Raw genomic sequence first — 19,296 nt, 5'->3', positions numbered from 1 at the left:
ATTGCTTGATAGTGTTATTCTTCCACATAAAGATTCATTAAAAGTGCTCGTGTACTCTTTGTATTTAGAAATCTTTTGAGTGATTACCTTCAAAACAGTTTTCCAAGTTGAATCTTTGAATTTTCTTTGAGATAGTGTAAGTTTTTTTGAGACAGAGATAGTGTAAGTTAGTCATGATATAATTAATCATTTTAACTTGATACGTGTATGACAGTTGTGACTTAATTAAAATGAATCTATAGTAGTTAATCTTATACGTGTTTATTTTTTCAATTAAATTACTTTTGGTTGCACGATAAGGGATAAAACATAAGCAAACTCCGTAGTATGACTAATTGAGTCACAATACAATTTCTCTGTTTCTATTCATCATGTTCGATATTCAATGTATAACACAAATAATTATGTATTATACTATTATATTTGATGCGTACATGATATTCATCATCTTCAATTATTTATTGAGAGCAAAGTTTCTACTGTTGTTTAATTTATTTTTATCTTTTCTTTTCCATTTTCACGCTCGCTTTTAAAATCAAATAAATAATAATAATTTCATATTGTTGAATAAAAATCAAACATGACATTTTTACAAAATAATTATATAAGATTGAGTGGTTCAGACAAATGGAAAAGAGAACATAATAATAATAATAATACACTTCAAATAAAAGTTTTGGGGAAGGAGTAGTGGAAACATCAAATGTTACTGAAATAAAGAATCGGAGTCTAGATGAAGAATCATGGAAGTTACTTGCATATATGCATACTTTCATAGAGAAGACTGAAGCTCCGGACTAATAAAAAAGAGAGAGAGACTTGTGACTTAGTTGCCTTTTTGTGACGTTTCTGTTTGATGAGCTACTTTAGACTTCAGACTCAGTTGACCGATTGATCCAACACAAAAGACGTTATTTTTAAATTTTAATTAAAATTTAAAAATATTTAATAGTAATTAAATATTACCAAGAGTAGTCACGTGCAAATGTACGGGTTTTGAAGAACAATTTTTATATAGGTATAGATTATACATATTAGTTTTAATTTTTTTTATAGAAATAATGAAAGTAATTAAATATTATTTTCAATATTTTTAATAAAAAAACAAAAAAAGAATAGTACGACATCCATTTTACAATTATAAAAATATGTTGACTTAAAATAAACATAAATTAAAGAAAGCTATAATTTAGAAAATATTGGTCATTTTATAAACTTTCACAGGACACATAATACGTAACCAATCCTATGAATTGTGAAGTATCGAGCTTGGTTAAACTGACTTTAATGTTTAATGAGATTTTTTTTTGGTGGCCAATGTTTAATGAGATATTTAGTTGGAAAAAAAAGAGCTCTTCGTTATTAAAAAAAACGGTCATGTTCATAATTGAACTTTAACTAGTTATATCATGATACAGTTCAAAATTAAAATCAAATAAAATATATACTTATTGGAGTATTATTATTCTTTAAAACATAAAGGCTATCATTCTTACAAATGACACGTATAACCAGTTAATTTAATTTTATTGTCTGTTATTCTAAAAACTAAGGTTTGCTTGGTTAAAATATCTATTTTTTATTTTAATTTTACTCCATGATTATAAAAGTAATATCTATTTCCGTTTATTTCTATATTTTCTAAACTCTGTAAGCTGTGTTGGTTTCACTTGATCATATGATAAAACCATTTTTGTTTGTAAGTTTTCAAATACGATGCTCTATGAAAATCAATTTTCTAATATTTGCTAAAAAAAAACACGTTATTTTATAGTCATATTTATTTAAAATCAATTTTATATGTGCACATCCAAATTTATTTTTTTACTGGTAAACATTTAAAATGTTTAAATTATTTATTTATTTATTTCCATTAAACTAAATTTAAAGTCTAACCAAATTTAATGAGTATGTTTAAAACAAAATAATAGGTTTTTAAAGTTAATTTTTTAAGCTAACTTTAAAAAAGAACAACCAACTGATAGAATTGAAGTGAGTTAAATTGGACTAAAGATATGTTGGCTTCAAAACTTTCGAATCCAATCCATATTGTTTATACTCTTTAGCAAATTAAACAATTTAACTAATCAAATCCGGCCTATTTCAATAGGTCAAAAAACATTTTATTACTCTCCATTATAGGATAAGAAATACTAATTGTATGGTTTAGATTTGCACTACTTTATAGCACACACCTTTCATAATTTCTATCATTATATGAAGGCTGAGGCTAACATGAACCACCTTTATAAGTAGTACAAAATAAATCATTAATATTATCCGTTAGATTAATCTAAATTCACATTATTATGGTATATACGCCTTTTCTGTTATATTTTTTCTTCCTCATTATCATAGTCTTCTCGATCAACCTGCAGCCTCCAAGCTCCTATGTTTGACCCCATTCTTTAATTTTATTTTTTATAAAATATAACATTTCATTTTCTGTAAGTACAAGTATACAAATAAAAATATTAGACTTAGAAAAACATTATTTTTGTTGATTCAAGTCTTCCCTTCTTGCAATCATCCAATCTAAGCTTCAAATGATTTGTTTTTTTACATCGCATCACTTAAATAGTACAATACTTCATATTTGGTCATAAACAAACATTATTTTTCAATCATGCCTCATACCTTGAACACTTTTAAATTCACCTCTTTTTTAGTTTTAACAAAGGCAATCATAGTTATAAGAACAAAATCAATTAATATTCAAATGAAACATTCAAATAAATTTGAGAAGTTAGAAAACAATCATATATGACTCATCTCTTTTTTGTCGATGGATGTAGTTCCAATAGAGAAATTTGAGATCTAAAAGGTTTTCCAAAATTGACATCGCATCAAATCACAAGAGTCGATGGATGTAGTTCCAGTAGCGAAATTTGAGATCTAAAGGGTTTTTCAAAATTGATGTCGCATCAAATCACAAGAGTCGATCAATGAGGTTATTGTTGTTAGAGAATTAAGTGACTCTCGTTGAGGGTTTTTCGTCAACCAAATCAGTCGCGTACACTATTGACAATCAGATCTGCTGCACGCGATGCCGCTCCACCTTTGTGAGACTCGATGTCAACAAAATTTGCTATGGGCGCAATGCCCCTTCACCTTCACAAGTCTATGTGGAAGTAGCGTCACTCCACTTCGTGACTCTTGTGGTCAACTAGATTTGTCGTGTGCTCCGCCTACAATTAGATCTACTTGTCGCCATGACATCCCTCCATCTTTGTGAGTTTGTGTGGAAGCAATTGTGCAAAAGGAGTTGGGAGAGAAATCTAGTGTGGAAGGCACAAGATAGAAACATCTAGACGAGATTAATCTAATCATACATAAAAGTGGTACAAAATAGACTACTTATAAAAATGGTTCACCAAAATAATGGCCTTATATGAAATAATGTAGATGGATAGAGACCACATACACTTGCAAAATTTCCCCCATAATATGTAAGAATCTAGTTGGTTTCACACCACATACACTTGCTAAGAAAGCCTAGAGCAAACTAGCTACCATGATACTAATTCATTGAGTTTTTTTTTCCCCAAATACTTACCTTAAAGTTATGGTAGTAGGAGTATTCACTAATTATCATTTGTGTCATGGTTTTTGAAGTAAACACATAACATCATTTTAGATATTTGTCATGCATTGAACTATAACGATTATTTAACCATATCAGCAAGTTGAATGCATGAAGAAATGGACTCTAAGATACACTAAGAGAAATAGATTTTTTCCGGGCTAAATTTTCAGGTGATAAAATCAAAATTGACACATATATATATGCGTGTATTTTAATATGTATTAAATAGTTCTTTTAGATCAAAGTATGCATTAAATAGATAGGTTAGGCTTCATGATGCCTATCAAAACTTTAGCCCAGCCCACCTCAAAATGTTAAGACGCATGCCATGCAAATTTGGGGTGCTTACTATGTAGGTGATCCAATTGTAGTAGGAAGAAAGACAAATATTTATTTTTCACTAGAAGAGAGAAAGACACATATAATTTGTGAAATTTAATAATTAGTATTTTTTTAATTCATGAATTATATGTGTTTTTTTTTTCTCCTTTATGGGTGTTTTAAGTAAATATAGAAGCAGGAGAAGATGAAAATCACTTATAACTGGATTCTTGGATTTAGAGTAATTTTTTCTCCATTCTTTTTTATTACAATTTATCCACTCTTTTGTTTAGCTGAAAGAAAAATAAAAAATGAGAAGGGTTAAAATTTATATTGAATAATAATAATAATAAAAATTATTTTTAAACTCAACTTTCTTTCTTTTTTAACCAAATGAAAAAATATCACTATTTGTGTTATCGTCTAAACATACCATTCAAGTTATAGCAAATAGAGTAAAAAATGATTAACCTCATTGTTTATACTAAAATGATTCATAATTTTTAAATATACCATCTTTCTTATCATAAAAAAATAATATATACCATCTTTCTTTTTTATTTATTATTTTAACACGTTTTATGTTATTATTTTTCACCTTTTTAACATGAATATAATTGAAAAATCACTAATACTATTTAAAAAAAAATCAAAATAATAGGTAAATGAAGCAGAAAATGAATTTAATACTACTATTATCTAGACACGCGGAAGTTTATGAAAGAAAACTTACAATCAATTTATTTTTCATCTTATTTTCATTTTATTTTCTTCCTATATTTTTTTTATTCCTTTTATTCTTTTGTCATCGCATTCCATATTTTCATTATTATTTTGTGTCAGAGGTGACAGACGTAGTAAACCAACAAATCAGTAATCTCCTTTGTCTCTTCTCCGAATCCTATCCTGTCCATCCTCGAACCTATGAAAGCCACACATATTTTGGCATCAAATTAAAGAATACAAACTATATAGAAGTATAGAACACCCCATCCCTCTGCGTTGTTGTTCCATAGATAAAAATAAACAAAAAGAAAAATGAGTACTAAGTACTAATACCATATAATAATTATTAAAACAGAAAGAGGAGGTACTACTTGTATTGGGTAACGCGCTATGGCGGGCGAATCGGGTGGTAGTGCTACGAACTTGAACTTTGATCTTCCCGAGGAGGTGGTGCAAGTGCTACCGTCCGATCCCTTCCAGCAGCTCGATGTGGCTCGCAAGATCACTTCCATTGCTCTATCGACACGTGTCAACACCCTCGAATCAGACCTATCCTCACTTCGCGCCCAGATCGCCGACAAAGACAACCTCATCGCCGACCTTCAATCTCAGCTCGACTCCCTCGACGCTTCCCTCTCCCAAATCGCCGCCACACTCTTCCAAACCGAACAGGATAAGGTTCTAACCAATTTTCACTCTCTCTCTCACACACACTTTCTCTTTCTGTTATTTGTAATATAGTATTTTGGTGGTTGAGGTTATAGGAGAGCTTGCTCCAGGAGAATGCTTCGCTTTCCGACACCGTCAAAAAGCTCAATCGAGATGTCTCCAAGGTGCATTGTAATGGAATTCAGTTCTTCTAAATACTCAATTTCGATTACAACCCCATTTTTTAGATGAAAGTGGGGACGGGATTGTTAAATTGAATTATTTTGGACTTACTTGGTGTGTGTAAATGTATACATGTATGCAGTTGGAGGTTTTCAGAAAGACGCTTATGCAATCACTTCAGGAGGATGATGATAATTCTGTAAGTTCTGTGCTGGTTAACTTTTTAGTTTCAATTTCATGGACTGATTTGACCTATTCAATGGCTTCATCATATCGTACTGAATTATAGCCATTGCCCGTTGCCATATATGAATTGTTTATGATAATACTACCTTATGCTTTTTTTTTCTAAGGGTATTTAATTATGGAACATTTGGCTTTTACTAATGTTATGCACAGGGAGGAACTCCAGACACTGTTGCTAAAATACAGAGTCAAGCAAGTTTGACTTCCACGTCGCAGATTGGAGGTACTTTCAACTTGTATGCTATCTACCTCTACAACATTGCACTTCTGTTGATTCTTGGTGCACTATGTAAATTGCATTTTCTTAATTCTTATCAGCCGTTTGTTTAATTTATTTTATTCATGAAATGAGTTTTAGAATGCTGAGTTTTACTTCTACTTGGCAGTATAGACTTACTGGCAATGTAGCAACTTCAGATTCTTGCAAGCTCATTTCCTTATCGTGAGGACTATATAAAAGAAATTGGCATGCACTTCAGAAAACTGCTGGCCATAGAGACTGAAATATGAATAAATACAACACTTTTATCCTTTGAATATGTAGTCAGTATCTTATTATTTGGATGTCTGCACTGGCACATATTGTGTTTCCTGTGGTTTAAAGTTTAAATTCTTAATAATGGCAATGGTTATCGATTAACTACTACGATTTGGATCCTCTCCCTTTCCTTGGTGACCATGATAATGCCACGTTTGGAGGTAAAACAATACAGATTTTCCTGTACAACATTTCCTACGCAGGGGGTCACAAATCTTGCATAGGAGTTGTTTGTGTCTTTCTCTATTTGGACAATACATTATTGTCAGGCTGCTAAAGAAAATGAGAGGATCAATAAAGAGTGGAAATGGCTTATGATGTTGTTAGTCTGGTTCTGTCATTAATGTTGGCCGACAATCCAATGCATAAGCTGTAAGTAAACCATTTGATGATTTTAATCAATCTGATCTCTATAAATTATTTAAATTTGATGGACAGAACACCAATGGAAACAATTCAGGTTCTATTTGGAAGAGGGGAGAGAGAGTGATAGGGTCAAAGGGAGATGAATGGAAGGAAACCTTTCTATTTTTAGTACGCATTGTAGCTTTCACCTTTCATAGTTCTCTCCCTCCTGCTTTTGCACATAACACCCTCACAGTTGAGGTCCTTCAGCAGCACTTTTCTCATTTCCTCTTTTGAGCAATTTTAATATTATTGCAGATAACGAAGCTTCATTGCCACCGGCTATATCTTCTTCAACAGGAAATTCATTTGCTGATGATCAGGAATCTGATGGTAATTACTATAACTTATAATGAAATGGATATACACGCATTTCACTTTGCATTCACAAAGACCATACAGCATGGCTTCTGTTTTGATATTGCTGAAAAGTGAACTATAATTTTGCATATATACCCTGACCTTTCTTGTATTCTTTTTCTATTCCATTATTGCAGCCATAAGACCTAGAGTATCGCAGAATCTCCTCTTAGCATCTCAAGGTTCCACCCCTCGGATAACTCCTCCTGGTTCCCCTCCTATTCTGTCGGCATCAGTATCACCTACGAGAACATCCAAACCTGTATCTCCACGGCGACATTCAATTTCCTTTTCAACCACAAGAGGCATGCATGATGACAGGTCTTCAGTGTTTTCCTCAATGTCCTTAACCCATGGTTCAATATCAAGCTCTGATGCAGGAACAGGATCACAAACTGGTGAGTTTTTCCAACTCTTCTGCTGTCGCACTTGTGCAAATACATTGTATTTAGAGATGTTTTAATTAGGTCGCTCTGTAGATATTCTTGGATCTTGCATGTATTCGAAGAATGAGATGCTTAATTAATATTTTTCAACATTGCAGCCCTATAAATAATGTTTTCATTTGATCACAGCTTTTTCCCTAATTTTATATTTTCTTACTGGGTGTTGTAGGACGAACACGGGTGGATGGGAAAGAGTTTTTTCGCCAAGTTAGGTGAGGGGTCTTTGAAAATTATGGAAAAATATCAACTTTTGAGCTAAATAGTTGAATCCTCTATTTTATCTCCTGTTTGTTATTGTTAGGAACCGTTTGTCTTATGAGCAATTTGGTGCATTCTTGGCAAATGTTAAAGAATTGAATTCCCATAAACAAACAAAAGAGGTACTTCCTCCTGTCTTCTCAGTTCTCTCCTCCCTCACGTTTCAGTTAATTGATACATATAATTCACCAAAAAAAGGTTAATTGATACATATCTGTGTGCGTAAAATTACAGGAGACGCTGCGGAAAGCTGATAAAATTTTTGGGCCTGAAAACAAGGATCTGTACACTATATTTGAGGGATTGATTAATCGCAATGTCCATTGACACTGTGCTTAGGAGAAGTTTTATTCCAAATTAGTAATAACGGATACTATCGTGTCTCCTTATAGCAACTCGTTTTTTTCTCTCCTATGTATACCATATTATCACGTTAATTATTGTCTAATACAATAATTTTTTGAACATGAAAATCGGACAGTCTTGGCAGGACTAACAAGGTTGTCGTTGGTTTCCTTGCAGTAGGGATGGGGTGCATACTGCATACTCTAGTTTTAATATTCAATGCTGAGCATGGGGTAATGCATTATTCTCCTTTCTTTTTTCCTTTTCCCCCCAATCTCTTCTTTACCCAACAGCTACAAGTCTTATCGATAAAGGAAATATTACTTCATAACCAACCTCATTTTATCCCAACGTATACAAAGTTAGAAGCATACGTGTGAAAAGAAATGACTTAAAAATTATTTACATTAACATTATGGGCAGGATTTTTTTTTTCTTGACTTAAATTATGCGTAGGAGGTTAGTTACGTTAGGACTTAGTTTTTGTCTACTTTTAATTTGTTCCGTAGTTTATGTCTTTTTAGTTTAATTGATATTATTTTAATTTTTTAGCCAGTTAACATGTCAATGCACCTCCAACGTCAAAAAAAAAAAAATGTCAATAGACCTTAAAATAAGGTGTGTATTATTTTCAATCCATTCTCGAGATAACCTAACTCATTTTTTAATGGGTTAACAGTACGGTGGGATAGGTCTCGGATCGATCTGTTTTTACTTATTAATTTATTTTGGGTTTTTTTACGTTGGAATTTATTTTGGGTTTAAATACTTTTTTTACTTTACAATTTATTTTTATATTTATCTTACCAAATAGAAAAGTATGGTTTTTAATTTACTTTTTTGAAACGGAAAATTCTTTTTCTGGCCTAAACATCGCTTAAAAACCTTTGTTGACTCTTACAGGTGAAAATCCAGCAAAATAAGGACATTTTTATATGTTATTAACCTAGTTTATTAAAACAATAGATATTTTGATACTTACCAATATGATTACTCAAAAAACTTGATGCAGTAAGATTTTGTTATATTTATATGAGTAAAAATAATTTATTTAATGAAAAAATTCATATTCAATTATTATTTTACGTAAAATTTGTTCTTGAATTAGTAAGAGACTGATAATCACACATTGTGAATGTGATTAATATCCTCGTATGGGATTAAGGGACACCGGATCAAAAGAAAAGAATAATGTGATTACCCAAAAATTAATTTGACAATGATTGAACATATACAGTGAAGCAACCTGGTTCCACATAAAAGCAAGAAAACAAAACCACCCTCCCGCTCGGCAACCTGGATTTGGACTGAATGAAAATATAAAGAAAGAGAAGAGAGAAATAATTTTCCGGGAAAATTCAAGTTCCAATCGGAACCGGAAATGAATAGGGTTTGGTTTCTACTATTCCTTCTGCTGATCTCGAAATGCGATCATGTGTGGAGCTCTTACGCGGGTTCCGCTAGCTCCGTCATCAACCCTTCCAAGGTCAAACAGATTTCCTGGAAGCCAAGGTAACCTCTCTTCTCTTTCTCTCTTTTTCCCTCGATTCCATGTTTTACCTTTATAAACCTTCAAATCCATATTATATATGCAGAGCTTTCGTTTATGAAGGTTTCCTCACGGATTTGGAATGCGACCACTTGATCTCTCTAGTGAGTATTCATTCATCTCTATCTCTGTGCGCTCTTAATTCTTCTGTTAAGCAACTTAACTTTCGCTTGTTGGTTTAGGCGAAATCGGAGCTTAAGAGATCTGCCGTAGCGGATAATCTCTCTGGAGAGAGCCAGCTAAGTGATGTTCGAACAAGCTCTGGAATGTTCATTTCCAAGAACAAGGTCTCTCTCTCTCTCTCTCTCTCTCTCTCTCTCTCTCTGTCTGTTTGTTTGATGCATAGAATGAATTGTTCAATCTTCATTATTTCTTTTATTGAGCTTTTTTTAATCTATAGGATCCTATTGTTGCTGGTATTGAGGACAAGATTTCGTCATGGACCTTTCTTCCAAAAGGTACTACTCCGTATATAGAAAATCATCATGAAAAATTGAAAATTTTGCATGCTATGCTTGTAAAGTTGGTATGGACTAATGTTTTCTTTCCTCGGTTCCTCCTAATCCAGATTTTTTTTTCAATGCTAAATGCGTGGTTTATTTTATTACTTGCACTTATAGATGGGTAGACATTCATTATACTTGGTGTTTATTAGCTTTCTCTAGTTCTATAATGTTTGATTTCTCATGATCATGTGTCACAATATATGAAAATAAATTTCACGATTTTCTGTGATCATCGCTTGCTGTTCCTGTAATTGCCTTCCTTGGCTTTAAAAGGAAGTTTGTTAATAAAAAGGAAGTAATAGATAAAAAGTAGATTGCTCTATAGTAATCAAGTAATCATGACTACGCTCAGTAACTCAGTTGTTCATCTGAATGATTAAGTTGGCAATATTCAATGAACTGGTAAAAAAAGAAAAAAAAATCTGTTATGATTTAATTAAGAAAATTAAAATAGGTGACCCATATTGAAAGTGATGCATTATTTCAGGATCAGAAGAGAAATATACCCTTGATTTCTGAATCAATAGTATCTCCCTCCAAATTATACACACACATATATATATAGTCACTGTCTCCTGCAAAGCTTGGAAATTGGAACTCTAGAAAAAAGTGAACGTGAATCTGTATGACTAGTTAAATGATGAAAATGGTCTACATTCTTGTTATAAACACGCAGAGGTGCTATATATGTATGAACTAGCACTAATCAGTGTCCTCGTTATATTTTGTGATTCAATTTCAGAAAATGGGGAAGATATACAAGTATTGAGATATGAGCATGGCCAGAAATATGACCCGCATTATGATTACTTCACTGATAAAGTTAACATTGCTCGGGGTGGACATCGCATCGCGACTGTTCTCATGTATCTCACTGATGTAGCCAAAGGCGGTGAAACTGTCTTCCCTTCTGCAGAGGTTTGTACAGTAAATCAGTAGTAATTGATGCATGTCTTTCTCAGAAAATGAAGTGTATCTTTGTAAAATCTTGTGATAGTTTGTCAATATGTATTTTTCTTCATTGAATGTCCACAGTGTCCAGCTGGGTTCATTTATGCTCTGTTTGGCAGAGATGATGGAAATAGAGAGGATGCAAATACAAGGGAGATTTTTTAATTAAAGTATAGTGTAGGAGATGTGGGTCCCACACAATTTCCCCTCTATTTCTCTCCCCATCCACCCTATCTCCCTCCTACCAAACAAAGCATTAGTGCCGTTATATTATATTGTGCCAGTTGAATTTATCAGAAATAATGAATGATTCTATTTTTCCGTGCACCAAAGTTTCTTGCCTGAGATCATAATCGGTATAAATTTTTCTCATATTTTGACTGTATGCTGATATATTATGCTATTTCTGACCCCAAATAGTGGAAGCTTTAGAAACTGAACAGAAAATTTGGAGATAAAACTTGTGTGTTTGAATAAGGGAAGCCTTGGCTGGATACTCGACAGGGAGTATATGATTTAGCTATACATGTAGAAGTACATATTATGCACACTGGCACTGCACATATTCGTTTTTGGTTTTTAGAATGATGGATGAGATACAATCTTTTGTCCATATGATATTCTCAAGATCTTCTTCTCTAGTTTATTGTTCTGTGTCTATCTTTTATTACCAATATCTAATTTTGCTTCTGAATTTTCGTTTTGCTTACAGGAACCTCCACGTCGCAGAGGTGCTGAAACAAGCAGTGATCTTTCTGAATGTGCCAAGAAAGGAATAGCAGGTGAGCAACTGGATCAGTAATTTTACATTTATGGGTTTTCCTCTGTAATGTACTTTCATGTCACATTTTCTACCGTTCAATTTGTGCAAGTAGTTGTTCTCTTCATCTTACCTGGCATTGCATTTGCGTAGTGAAACCACGTAGAGGGGACGCACTTCTTTTCTTCAGTCTTCACACAAATGCTACCCCAGACACTAGCAGTCTCCATGCTGGATGCCCTGTTATCGAAGGTGAGAAATGGTCCGCAACAAAGTGGATTCATGTAGACTCGTTTGATAAGACTGTGGGAGCTGGAGGTGATTGTTCTGATAATCATGTAAGCTGTGAGAGATGGGCTTCACTTGGAGAATGCACTAAAAATCCTGAGTATATGATTGGATCTTCAGACATTCCCGGCTATTGTAGGAAAAGCTGCAAGGCGTGTTAGAAATTTTACTGAATGCTTTCCTAGATACTACAAGCCATCTCTGCCTCGGGTTTCAAATTTCAACTAGTTCTTGATTTTTTTTCCCGGACTGTAAAGTAATTCTGCATTATTATAATGGTTCCAATCAGGGTTCTACTATCACAACCCCACTTCAAGTGGAAGAATTGAGACCTTCTCGGGGGATTCTGCTTTTTTCTTTCATTGCTTATACTTATCTTCTATGTATAAAACGATATAACAAATACAAATTAATTTATTATTATCTCAATTTTTTATGATAATTAGAAATTATTTGCAATGACTATTTTTATGTTTAAAAATTAGAATATAAGCTAAATTAGTTTTTTGTCCACAAATTTATTGTTTAGGTTCTGTTTAGTTTTCTAATTTTTTTGGGTTCAATTTGATTCTTTAAATATTTTTAAAACTGATTTATTTTGATCTTGTCTAAATTAAACCGATGATGTTAGGAAATATGTGTTTTGTGGTGATTTAAAATCACTACTAAATAGAATTTGTTAATATTATTGATCTAATTTATACTGTTTTTTTTAATGTCAATCAAAAATATTTACAAGGCTCACACATTTTTTTATTCTTTCAAATATATGAGTTTTCTTGTTTTAGTTTCCTAAATTAAAAGTTATTTCTTTTATTCCTCCAAATTCATAAAATACTTTTGGTTCATTCGAGTAGTTTTGGAACATTTCACCCAGAAAGGTTCATATTTTAAAGAATCAGCTATTAACATGTTACAACAACTAAATTCTTAACTCTATGCAACAAAGTGGATACATATAGCTCGTTTGATAATATTGTGGGAATTGGAGGGGACTCTTCTGATCATCATGTAAGCTGTGAGAGACGGGCTTCCCTTAGAGAATGCACTAAGAATCCTGAGTATATGATTGGATCTTCAGACTTTCCTGGCTACTATAGGAAGTTCTGCAAGGCATGTCAGAAATTTTACTCAATGCTTTCCAAGATCCTACATGCCTTTTTCTGCCATGGGTTCCAAATTTCAATTGGTTCTTGATTTTTCTTTTCTTTTTTCCTGGATTATAAAGTAACTCTGCATGATTATAATGGTATTAGCCTTTCAATCGCTGTTCTACTATCACAGCCTCACTTTACTTGTAAGAATTGAGTTCTTGTGATTCTGCAAAAAAAAAAATCATTGGTTATTTTGTATGTGTATAAAAGGATATAAAATAAATATAAAATTAATTAATTATTATAATTAGCCTAAATTTTATAATGATTGGAAATTATTTGCAATGAGCCAATGACTATTTTAATAGAAATGGTAATTCACTTTACGGTGTCAAACTTATAAGAGTATTTTCAGAACCAAACAAAATGTTTACAAACTAAGTGGCAAGTAATAATGTTTACAAAAGTTTTCGTTTCATCCCACCGAAGAGTACTAGATACTGAAATTGATTTCATCCTTTGTATTTATCTGCGTAATGTTACACAATAATCAAATTTGATGTAACATATTAAGACTTAAAATTAAAATTCAATTTAAGAAACAATATTTGGAAAAAAAATATAAATTAAAAAAGTAAGTACTTAATATACGAAAATGACGTGATTTAATATAATTACAAATGATTTTTGAAAATATTATATCCAAGAATTTAAAAATAAAGACAAGAATTATTATTAAAATATTACCGTCCATTACTGGATGCAGCAAGTCAGAAGACAGAAAGAGTACTCAACAATGAAGAAGCATAAGAAGAGTACTATAGAAGGAACAATGGTGATCGCGTCTTTTAGTTGTCTATATATGTATCTGAGTTATGCTATATTATCATCAAGTGTCCTAAAATGAAGACATACAGACGCAGAACAAAAAAGACAGTGCATCTATCACAGGAACTGATCAATGAAATCTTGTTGAGGTTGCCGGTGAAATCTCTTGTCCGCTTCAAATGTGTGTGTAAGTGGCTTTCCCTTATCTCTGATTAGCACTTTTCACTATCACATTTTGAACGTGCAGCCGAAGGCACAGAGAGACTTGTGTTCTTTGAGCCTTCAGCTCCTGAAATCCGATCCATAGACTTCAATGCATCTCTTTACGATGATTCTGCTTCTGTTGCATTAAAGCTCAACTTTTTGCCACCCAAACCTTATGATGTTCGAATCCGAGGTTCCTGTCGGGGCCTTGTGCTCTTGGAGTGCTGTCAAAGTCTCTGGGTGTGAAATCCATCCACAGGTTTCCACGGACAACTAGCTTACCCACCTATAATTGCTCCCAGTAAGAATGTCATGTTTTTGACATTTCTCTATGGTTTTTGGTATGACCCATCAACAGATGACTACTTGGTGGTTAAAGTGTTCTGCCACGCTTGCTCAGCTGTTAGTGCTAACTGATACGGAAGCAGAGGCAGCAAACACAACAACAGGAACAGCAGTCACAAAGCCAAAAACGAAGGTGCAAGTAGAAGAAAAGCCCAAGAGAAAGATCACAAAGCCATCTTACCTCAACCACTACTTTTGAGGAAATGGACAAAGCTAGTAGCGTAATCTGCTTGTTGGTGCTTGTCTACCCACAGGGGACAAGCCTAACAAATTCTGTTAGTGTAATATTCCTAGGCACACATCAGCACAATTTTGTTACTAGGAAACACTATAAATATAGCTATGTAAATAACAAGCAAGTCAATGAAAATTCACAATTACCTTTATCTTCCTTCTTCTTCTTCCTTGCATTTCTGGAGGTTCTGGCCCTCGAAGCCAGTTGAGCATAACAAGGCCTATCATTTGGTGCTCTCGTTGTCCTCATGGCCGATTCCGGCAAAGCTTTAGGAACCTCGGATCGGCTTGAGAATGCTCTGGTTCGTCTCACCAACCAACAACTCTGCTTGGGCGAATCCATGCATTCCATGACCTTGAAAATCGATGAACTCCTCCATCATGTCTCCCCTCTGCTCTCGCCTCCTCCTGTGCCACTTCCCTTACATCATCCACATCCTTTATTCAAACTCACTCAAAGGGGAAATGTGGGACAATACCTATCGAAGTTCGAGGACTTGGCCAACTGGATTGTCGGTCTTCCAGTCCCTTTCCTTCTGAGCTGCTTCGTCTCCGGTTTGACACCGGAAATTCACAGGGAGGTCCAGGCTCACCAGCCTTTGACCCTGGTCCAAGATGCTAGCCTTGCGCGACTTCAAGAAGAGAAAATCCTTGACCATCGCTAGCCGTTGCAGTCACGGGCTCCCCAACCTATCTCACTGAGTCCTCCTCACGCAACACCATTACCACCACTTCTCCCTTCACCTCCGCGGCCGCCACCACCCCCGACCTTGAAGTGCTTGACGCCAGAAGAGATAGCCTCATGCCGCGAGCGTGGGCTCTGCTTCAATTGTGATGAGAAGTGTCATAGAGGTCATCGTTATGCCTCTTGGGTTTTTCTCTTAATCGCGGAAGACGAAGACCCAACGATATCTCATATAGGCCCCAATGACTCGATTCCTGACCCGCCCGATGGGCCTGACTCGTGCCCGGCCCAAATAAGCCTCAATTCATTAGCAGGCCACTTAGCGTCAAAAACGCTCCGTTTAGTGGGAACGATCACCGGTTACTCGGTGATCCTTCTGGTGGATAGTGGGAGTACCCACAACTTCATCCAACAACAACTCGTCACTCAACTGGGATTGCCTTGTTGGAAAACAACACCTCTAAGGGTCATGGTTGGCAATGGACAACAACTGGAGTGCAATTGCTTCTGCGAGGCTGTCACCATCGACATTCAAACTACTCCATTCACAGTGGACCTCTATGTCCTACCGATAGCAGGTGCCAATGTAGTTTTGGGTGTCTGATGGCTCAAGTCATTAGGCCCGGTTCTCACTGATTATAACACTCTAAGCATGTAGTTCTTCCATGAGGGGCGCTTAGTAGAATTACAGGGAGATAATGATGCTAATTTGGGGTTGCTTACGTCGCCACAATTTTGTTGATTATGACGTAAACAAGGCAATGCACCCTGCTTTCACATTACGATGATCTCTGATGAAGCTTCTTCCTCGCTACCAGAGATTCTCATCCGGAACTCCAAGCTTTACTCACTAAGTTTGGCTCCCTGTTCCAGAATCCTCAAATCCTACTGCCGACAAGGGACACTGACCACCACATTCATCTCCTACCGCTGTCAACACCGGTCAACGTGCGTCCTTATTGATATCCCCACTACCAGAAGCATGAGATTGAGCTTCAGGTGGAGTCCATGCTACAGAAGGGTCTTATCCAACCCAGTACGAGTCCATTCTCCTCGCCGGTACTACTAGTGAAGAAGACTACCGAGCCTTGAATGCACTCACAGTCAAGGATAGGTTCCCCATTCCCACAATTGATGAACTCTTGGATGAATTGGGAGGCGCTAGGTGCTTTTCAAAGTTGGACTTGTTGCAAGGGTACCATCAAATTCGAATGCATGTTTCCGATATTCCCAAAACGGCCTTCAAGACACACCATGGACATTATGAATTCAAAGTAATGCCATTTGGGTTGTGTAATGCGCCGTCATCATTCCAGGCGACCACGAAGATGATCTTTCGGCCTTATCTCCTCCACTTCATCATCGTCTTCTTCGACGATATCCTCATATATAGCGATTCCTTTGAGGATTATTTGTGCCACTTGGAGACAACATTTCAGGTGTTACTCGAGAACCAATTTGTTTTGAAATTATCTAAATGTTTGTTTGCCCAATCTCAGGTGGAGTACCTTGGCCATCTTGTGTCTCGAAAAGGGGTGGAACCAGTAGCTTCGAAAGTAGCAACTATCCATCAGTGGCCAATTCCTCGGTCTATCAGAGCCCTGAGAAGCTTCCTGGATCTTGCAGGGTTTTATCACCGGTTCATCTGAGGTTATGCTACCATTGCGGCTCCCTTGGTGAAGGTCACCACCATTGAACCATTTCAGTGGACACCTCAAGCTCAAACAACCTTTGAAGAACTTAAATAGGCCTTATCCACGGCACCTGTCCTGGCCTTACTTGACTTTCAGTTACCCTTCACCGTGGAGACGAATGCGTCGGGAGTAGGAATGGGCATAGTCCTATCTCAATAGGGACATCCCATTGCCTTCTTCAGCAAACCCTTCAGCTCGAAGCTTCTTCGTGCATCCATGTGTGTCCGGGAATTGTTCGTGATTACGACGGCGGTAAAGAAGTGGCGTTAGTACCTCCTTGCCCTCTGTTTCACCATTATTACTGATCACCGTAGTCTCAAGGATCTGTTGACCCAGGTAATTCAAACCCCGAAACAACACATGTATTTGGCGCGTCTAATGGGGTATGATTATCATATCCAGTATCGTTCCAGCATACATAACCAGGCGGCTGATGCCCTGTCAAGATTGCCAGAACAAGACCCATCAATGTTCATGATTCTGTCAGTACCGTGCTTAACTTTCATGGAAGAACTTCGCCGTCAACTTGACAGCCACCCTGAGTATCAACACCAACATCAAAATGTTCGCGATTGCCCCGCCAAACACCCTGAATTTTCCATTACACATGACCTTGTTCTGAACAGAGGTCGTATTTGGTTGCCATGGGGACTTCCGATAATTTCCACCTTACTCACGGAGTACCATGCCATGCCCACTGGAGGACACATAGGGGTTGCCAAGACCTTAGCTCACATAACGGAAAATTTCTATTGGCCTGGTCTCAGGGATGATGTTAACCAATTTGTGGCCAACTGCGTGGAATGTCAGGTTACGAAGTACGAAACAAAGAAGATAGTTGGGTTATTATGTCTTCTCCCTGTTCCATACCGGCCTTGGGAGGACCTCTCGTTGGATTTCATCGTCGGACTTTCATCGTATCATGGCTATACGGTGATACTCGTGGTTGTTGATCGTTTCTGGCTGTGTATAAAGAGATTCAAGTTGCACTCCTCTCAGAGTCTTCACCCTGTTTCAGTCAATATCGATTGCAGGTGGCTGTGTACACAGAGTCTCTACTTTCACTCCCTTATGACAGCAAGAAAGCCGAAAAAGATAACTGATGATAGCAAACGTGAAGAATTAGGTTGTGGAATATTTTCTAATCCTTTACTATTTTCTTTATACTCACCTTGTATAATAATTTATGAATTCTTCTGTCATAATAAAGCATGAATAAAGGTAATACACAGAATGTTTCGTCATTATATATTTTGTTTTATGATTATTTCATCATGATGTTATAATGCGTTATTGTTTGCAATTTGTATCCTTATACTCTTTCCCAGGTATTTTAGCTTAGCCTCAATAGTGAATTTATTGCATTGCTAGTATGAAGTGTAGCCAAGTTTTAAATTGGGACAATCAGTTGATAGCTGACACTATTGATATAAACTGGAAATAACGTTACTGTTAATGGTGTTCAATTTAGTCTAAGCTATATGACAAGATGTTGTGAAGTCAATATTATCAATCTTGGCTTCCATGCCAAACTAAAGGTGTTAATTTTTATATGTCTTGATTAATGCATAAATTATCATTTCTTTGATGAACAATTTTGGAGACGAAGTAATAAGAACGCATAGGAACTGATATCTTATTGAATTTATAACAGAAATCCCCTCAATCCCACTGTTATTTGGTAAACAAAGGAAGAAGTAGATCATCACAAGGAATTGGTAACAGGATAGAACGAAAATAGTGGATAAGCAGCACTTCGAGGGACTGCAATCTCCTTTCCAAATCAATACCTCTTACTCTCTCAGTCCCCTTTTCCTTAGCCTTCTCCTCTACATTTAACTAACCCCAAATGACAAACTCCCTTATCTTATTATTCTGTTCATTCCTACTCATTCAGACTTTAATATTCTTTTATTACAAATAATCCTATCTTTTTCTTGCTCATCACTGTTCCCTCTCTCCTTGCTCATGTGATTCTTCTTCCTGGTGTATACGTGGGTAACTGGAGGCCTAACAAAGACATATATTATCAATATAAAGTTACTCCTCTAATCAATTTACTGGCATGAATATGAAGTAGCCAAGAGAAGCAGAAA

General features: G+C 35.5%; 2 protein-coding genes and 1 pseudogene across 2 annotated transcripts; all 3 read left to right on the top strand.

Moving 5' to 3' along the window:
- Nucleotides 1-4,897: 4,897 nt before the first annotated feature.
- LOC114420097 (uncharacterized protein At4g15545-like) lies at nt 4,898-8,317 on the top strand. Its single transcript, XM_028385951.1, has 9 exons — nt 4,898-5,311; nt 5,398-5,466; nt 5,607-5,663; nt 5,864-5,933; nt 6,912-6,986; nt 7,151-7,411; nt 7,629-7,671; nt 7,761-7,839; nt 7,952-8,317. Exons 1-9 carry the CDS (start codon nt 5,024-5,026, stop codon nt 8,042-8,044), a joined length of 1,035 nt encoding a protein of 344 aa, XP_028241752.1. The 5' UTR covers nt 4,898-5,023; the 3' UTR covers nt 8,045-8,317.
- A 970-nt stretch (nt 8,318-9,287) lies between these two features.
- Nucleotides 9,288-12,558, top strand: LOC114420098 (probable prolyl 4-hydroxylase 4). The gene is made up of 7 exons (XM_028385952.1): nt 9,288-9,574; nt 9,658-9,715; nt 9,794-9,898; nt 10,012-10,069; nt 10,860-11,035; nt 11,781-11,850; nt 11,982-12,558. The coding sequence occupies exons 1-7, from the start codon at nt 9,444-9,446 to the stop codon at nt 12,275-12,277; spliced, it is 894 nt and encodes a 297-aa protein (XP_028241753.1). The 5' UTR covers nt 9,288-9,443; the 3' UTR covers nt 12,278-12,558.
- Nucleotides 12,559-14,084: 1,526 nt separating this feature from the next.
- On the top strand, nt 14,085-18,444 carry LOC114420095 (annotated as a pseudogene).
- Nucleotides 18,445-19,296: the final 852 nt, after the last annotated feature.

Source organism: Glycine soja, chromosome 7, assembly GCF_004193775.1.
Source record: "Glycine soja cultivar W05 chromosome 7, ASM419377v2, whole genome shotgun sequence".
Taxonomy (NCBI): domain Eukaryota; kingdom Viridiplantae; phylum Streptophyta; class Magnoliopsida; order Fabales; family Fabaceae; genus Glycine; species Glycine soja.
The sequence above is the reverse complement of the archived record's forward strand: the minus strand, read 5'-3'. Positions and strand labels throughout refer to the sequence as shown.

Coding starts and splice junctions, on each gene's coding strand:
- LOC114420097 (XM_028385951.1), top strand. CDS start 5,024: ATGGCGGGCGAATCGGGTGGTAGTGCTACGAACTTGAACTTTGATCTT. Junction 5,934..6,911: donor TTCCACGTCGCAGATTGGAG/GTACTTTCAACT, acceptor ATATTATTGCAG/ATAACGAAGCTTCATTGCCA. Junction 7,412..7,628: donor AGGAACAGGATCACAAACTG/GTGAGTTTTTCC, acceptor TGGGTGTTGTAG/GACGAACACGGGTGGATGGG.
- LOC114420098 (XM_028385952.1), top strand. CDS start 9,444: ATGAATAGGGTTTGGTTTCTACTATTCCTTCTGCTGATCTCGAAATGC. Junction 10,070..10,859: donor ATGGACCTTTCTTCCAAAAG/GTACTACTCCGT, acceptor ATTCAATTTCAG/AAAATGGGGAAGATATACAA. Junction 11,036..11,780: donor CTGTCTTCCCTTCTGCAGAG/GTTTGTACAGTA, acceptor TTTTGCTTACAG/GAACCTCCACGTCGCAGAGG.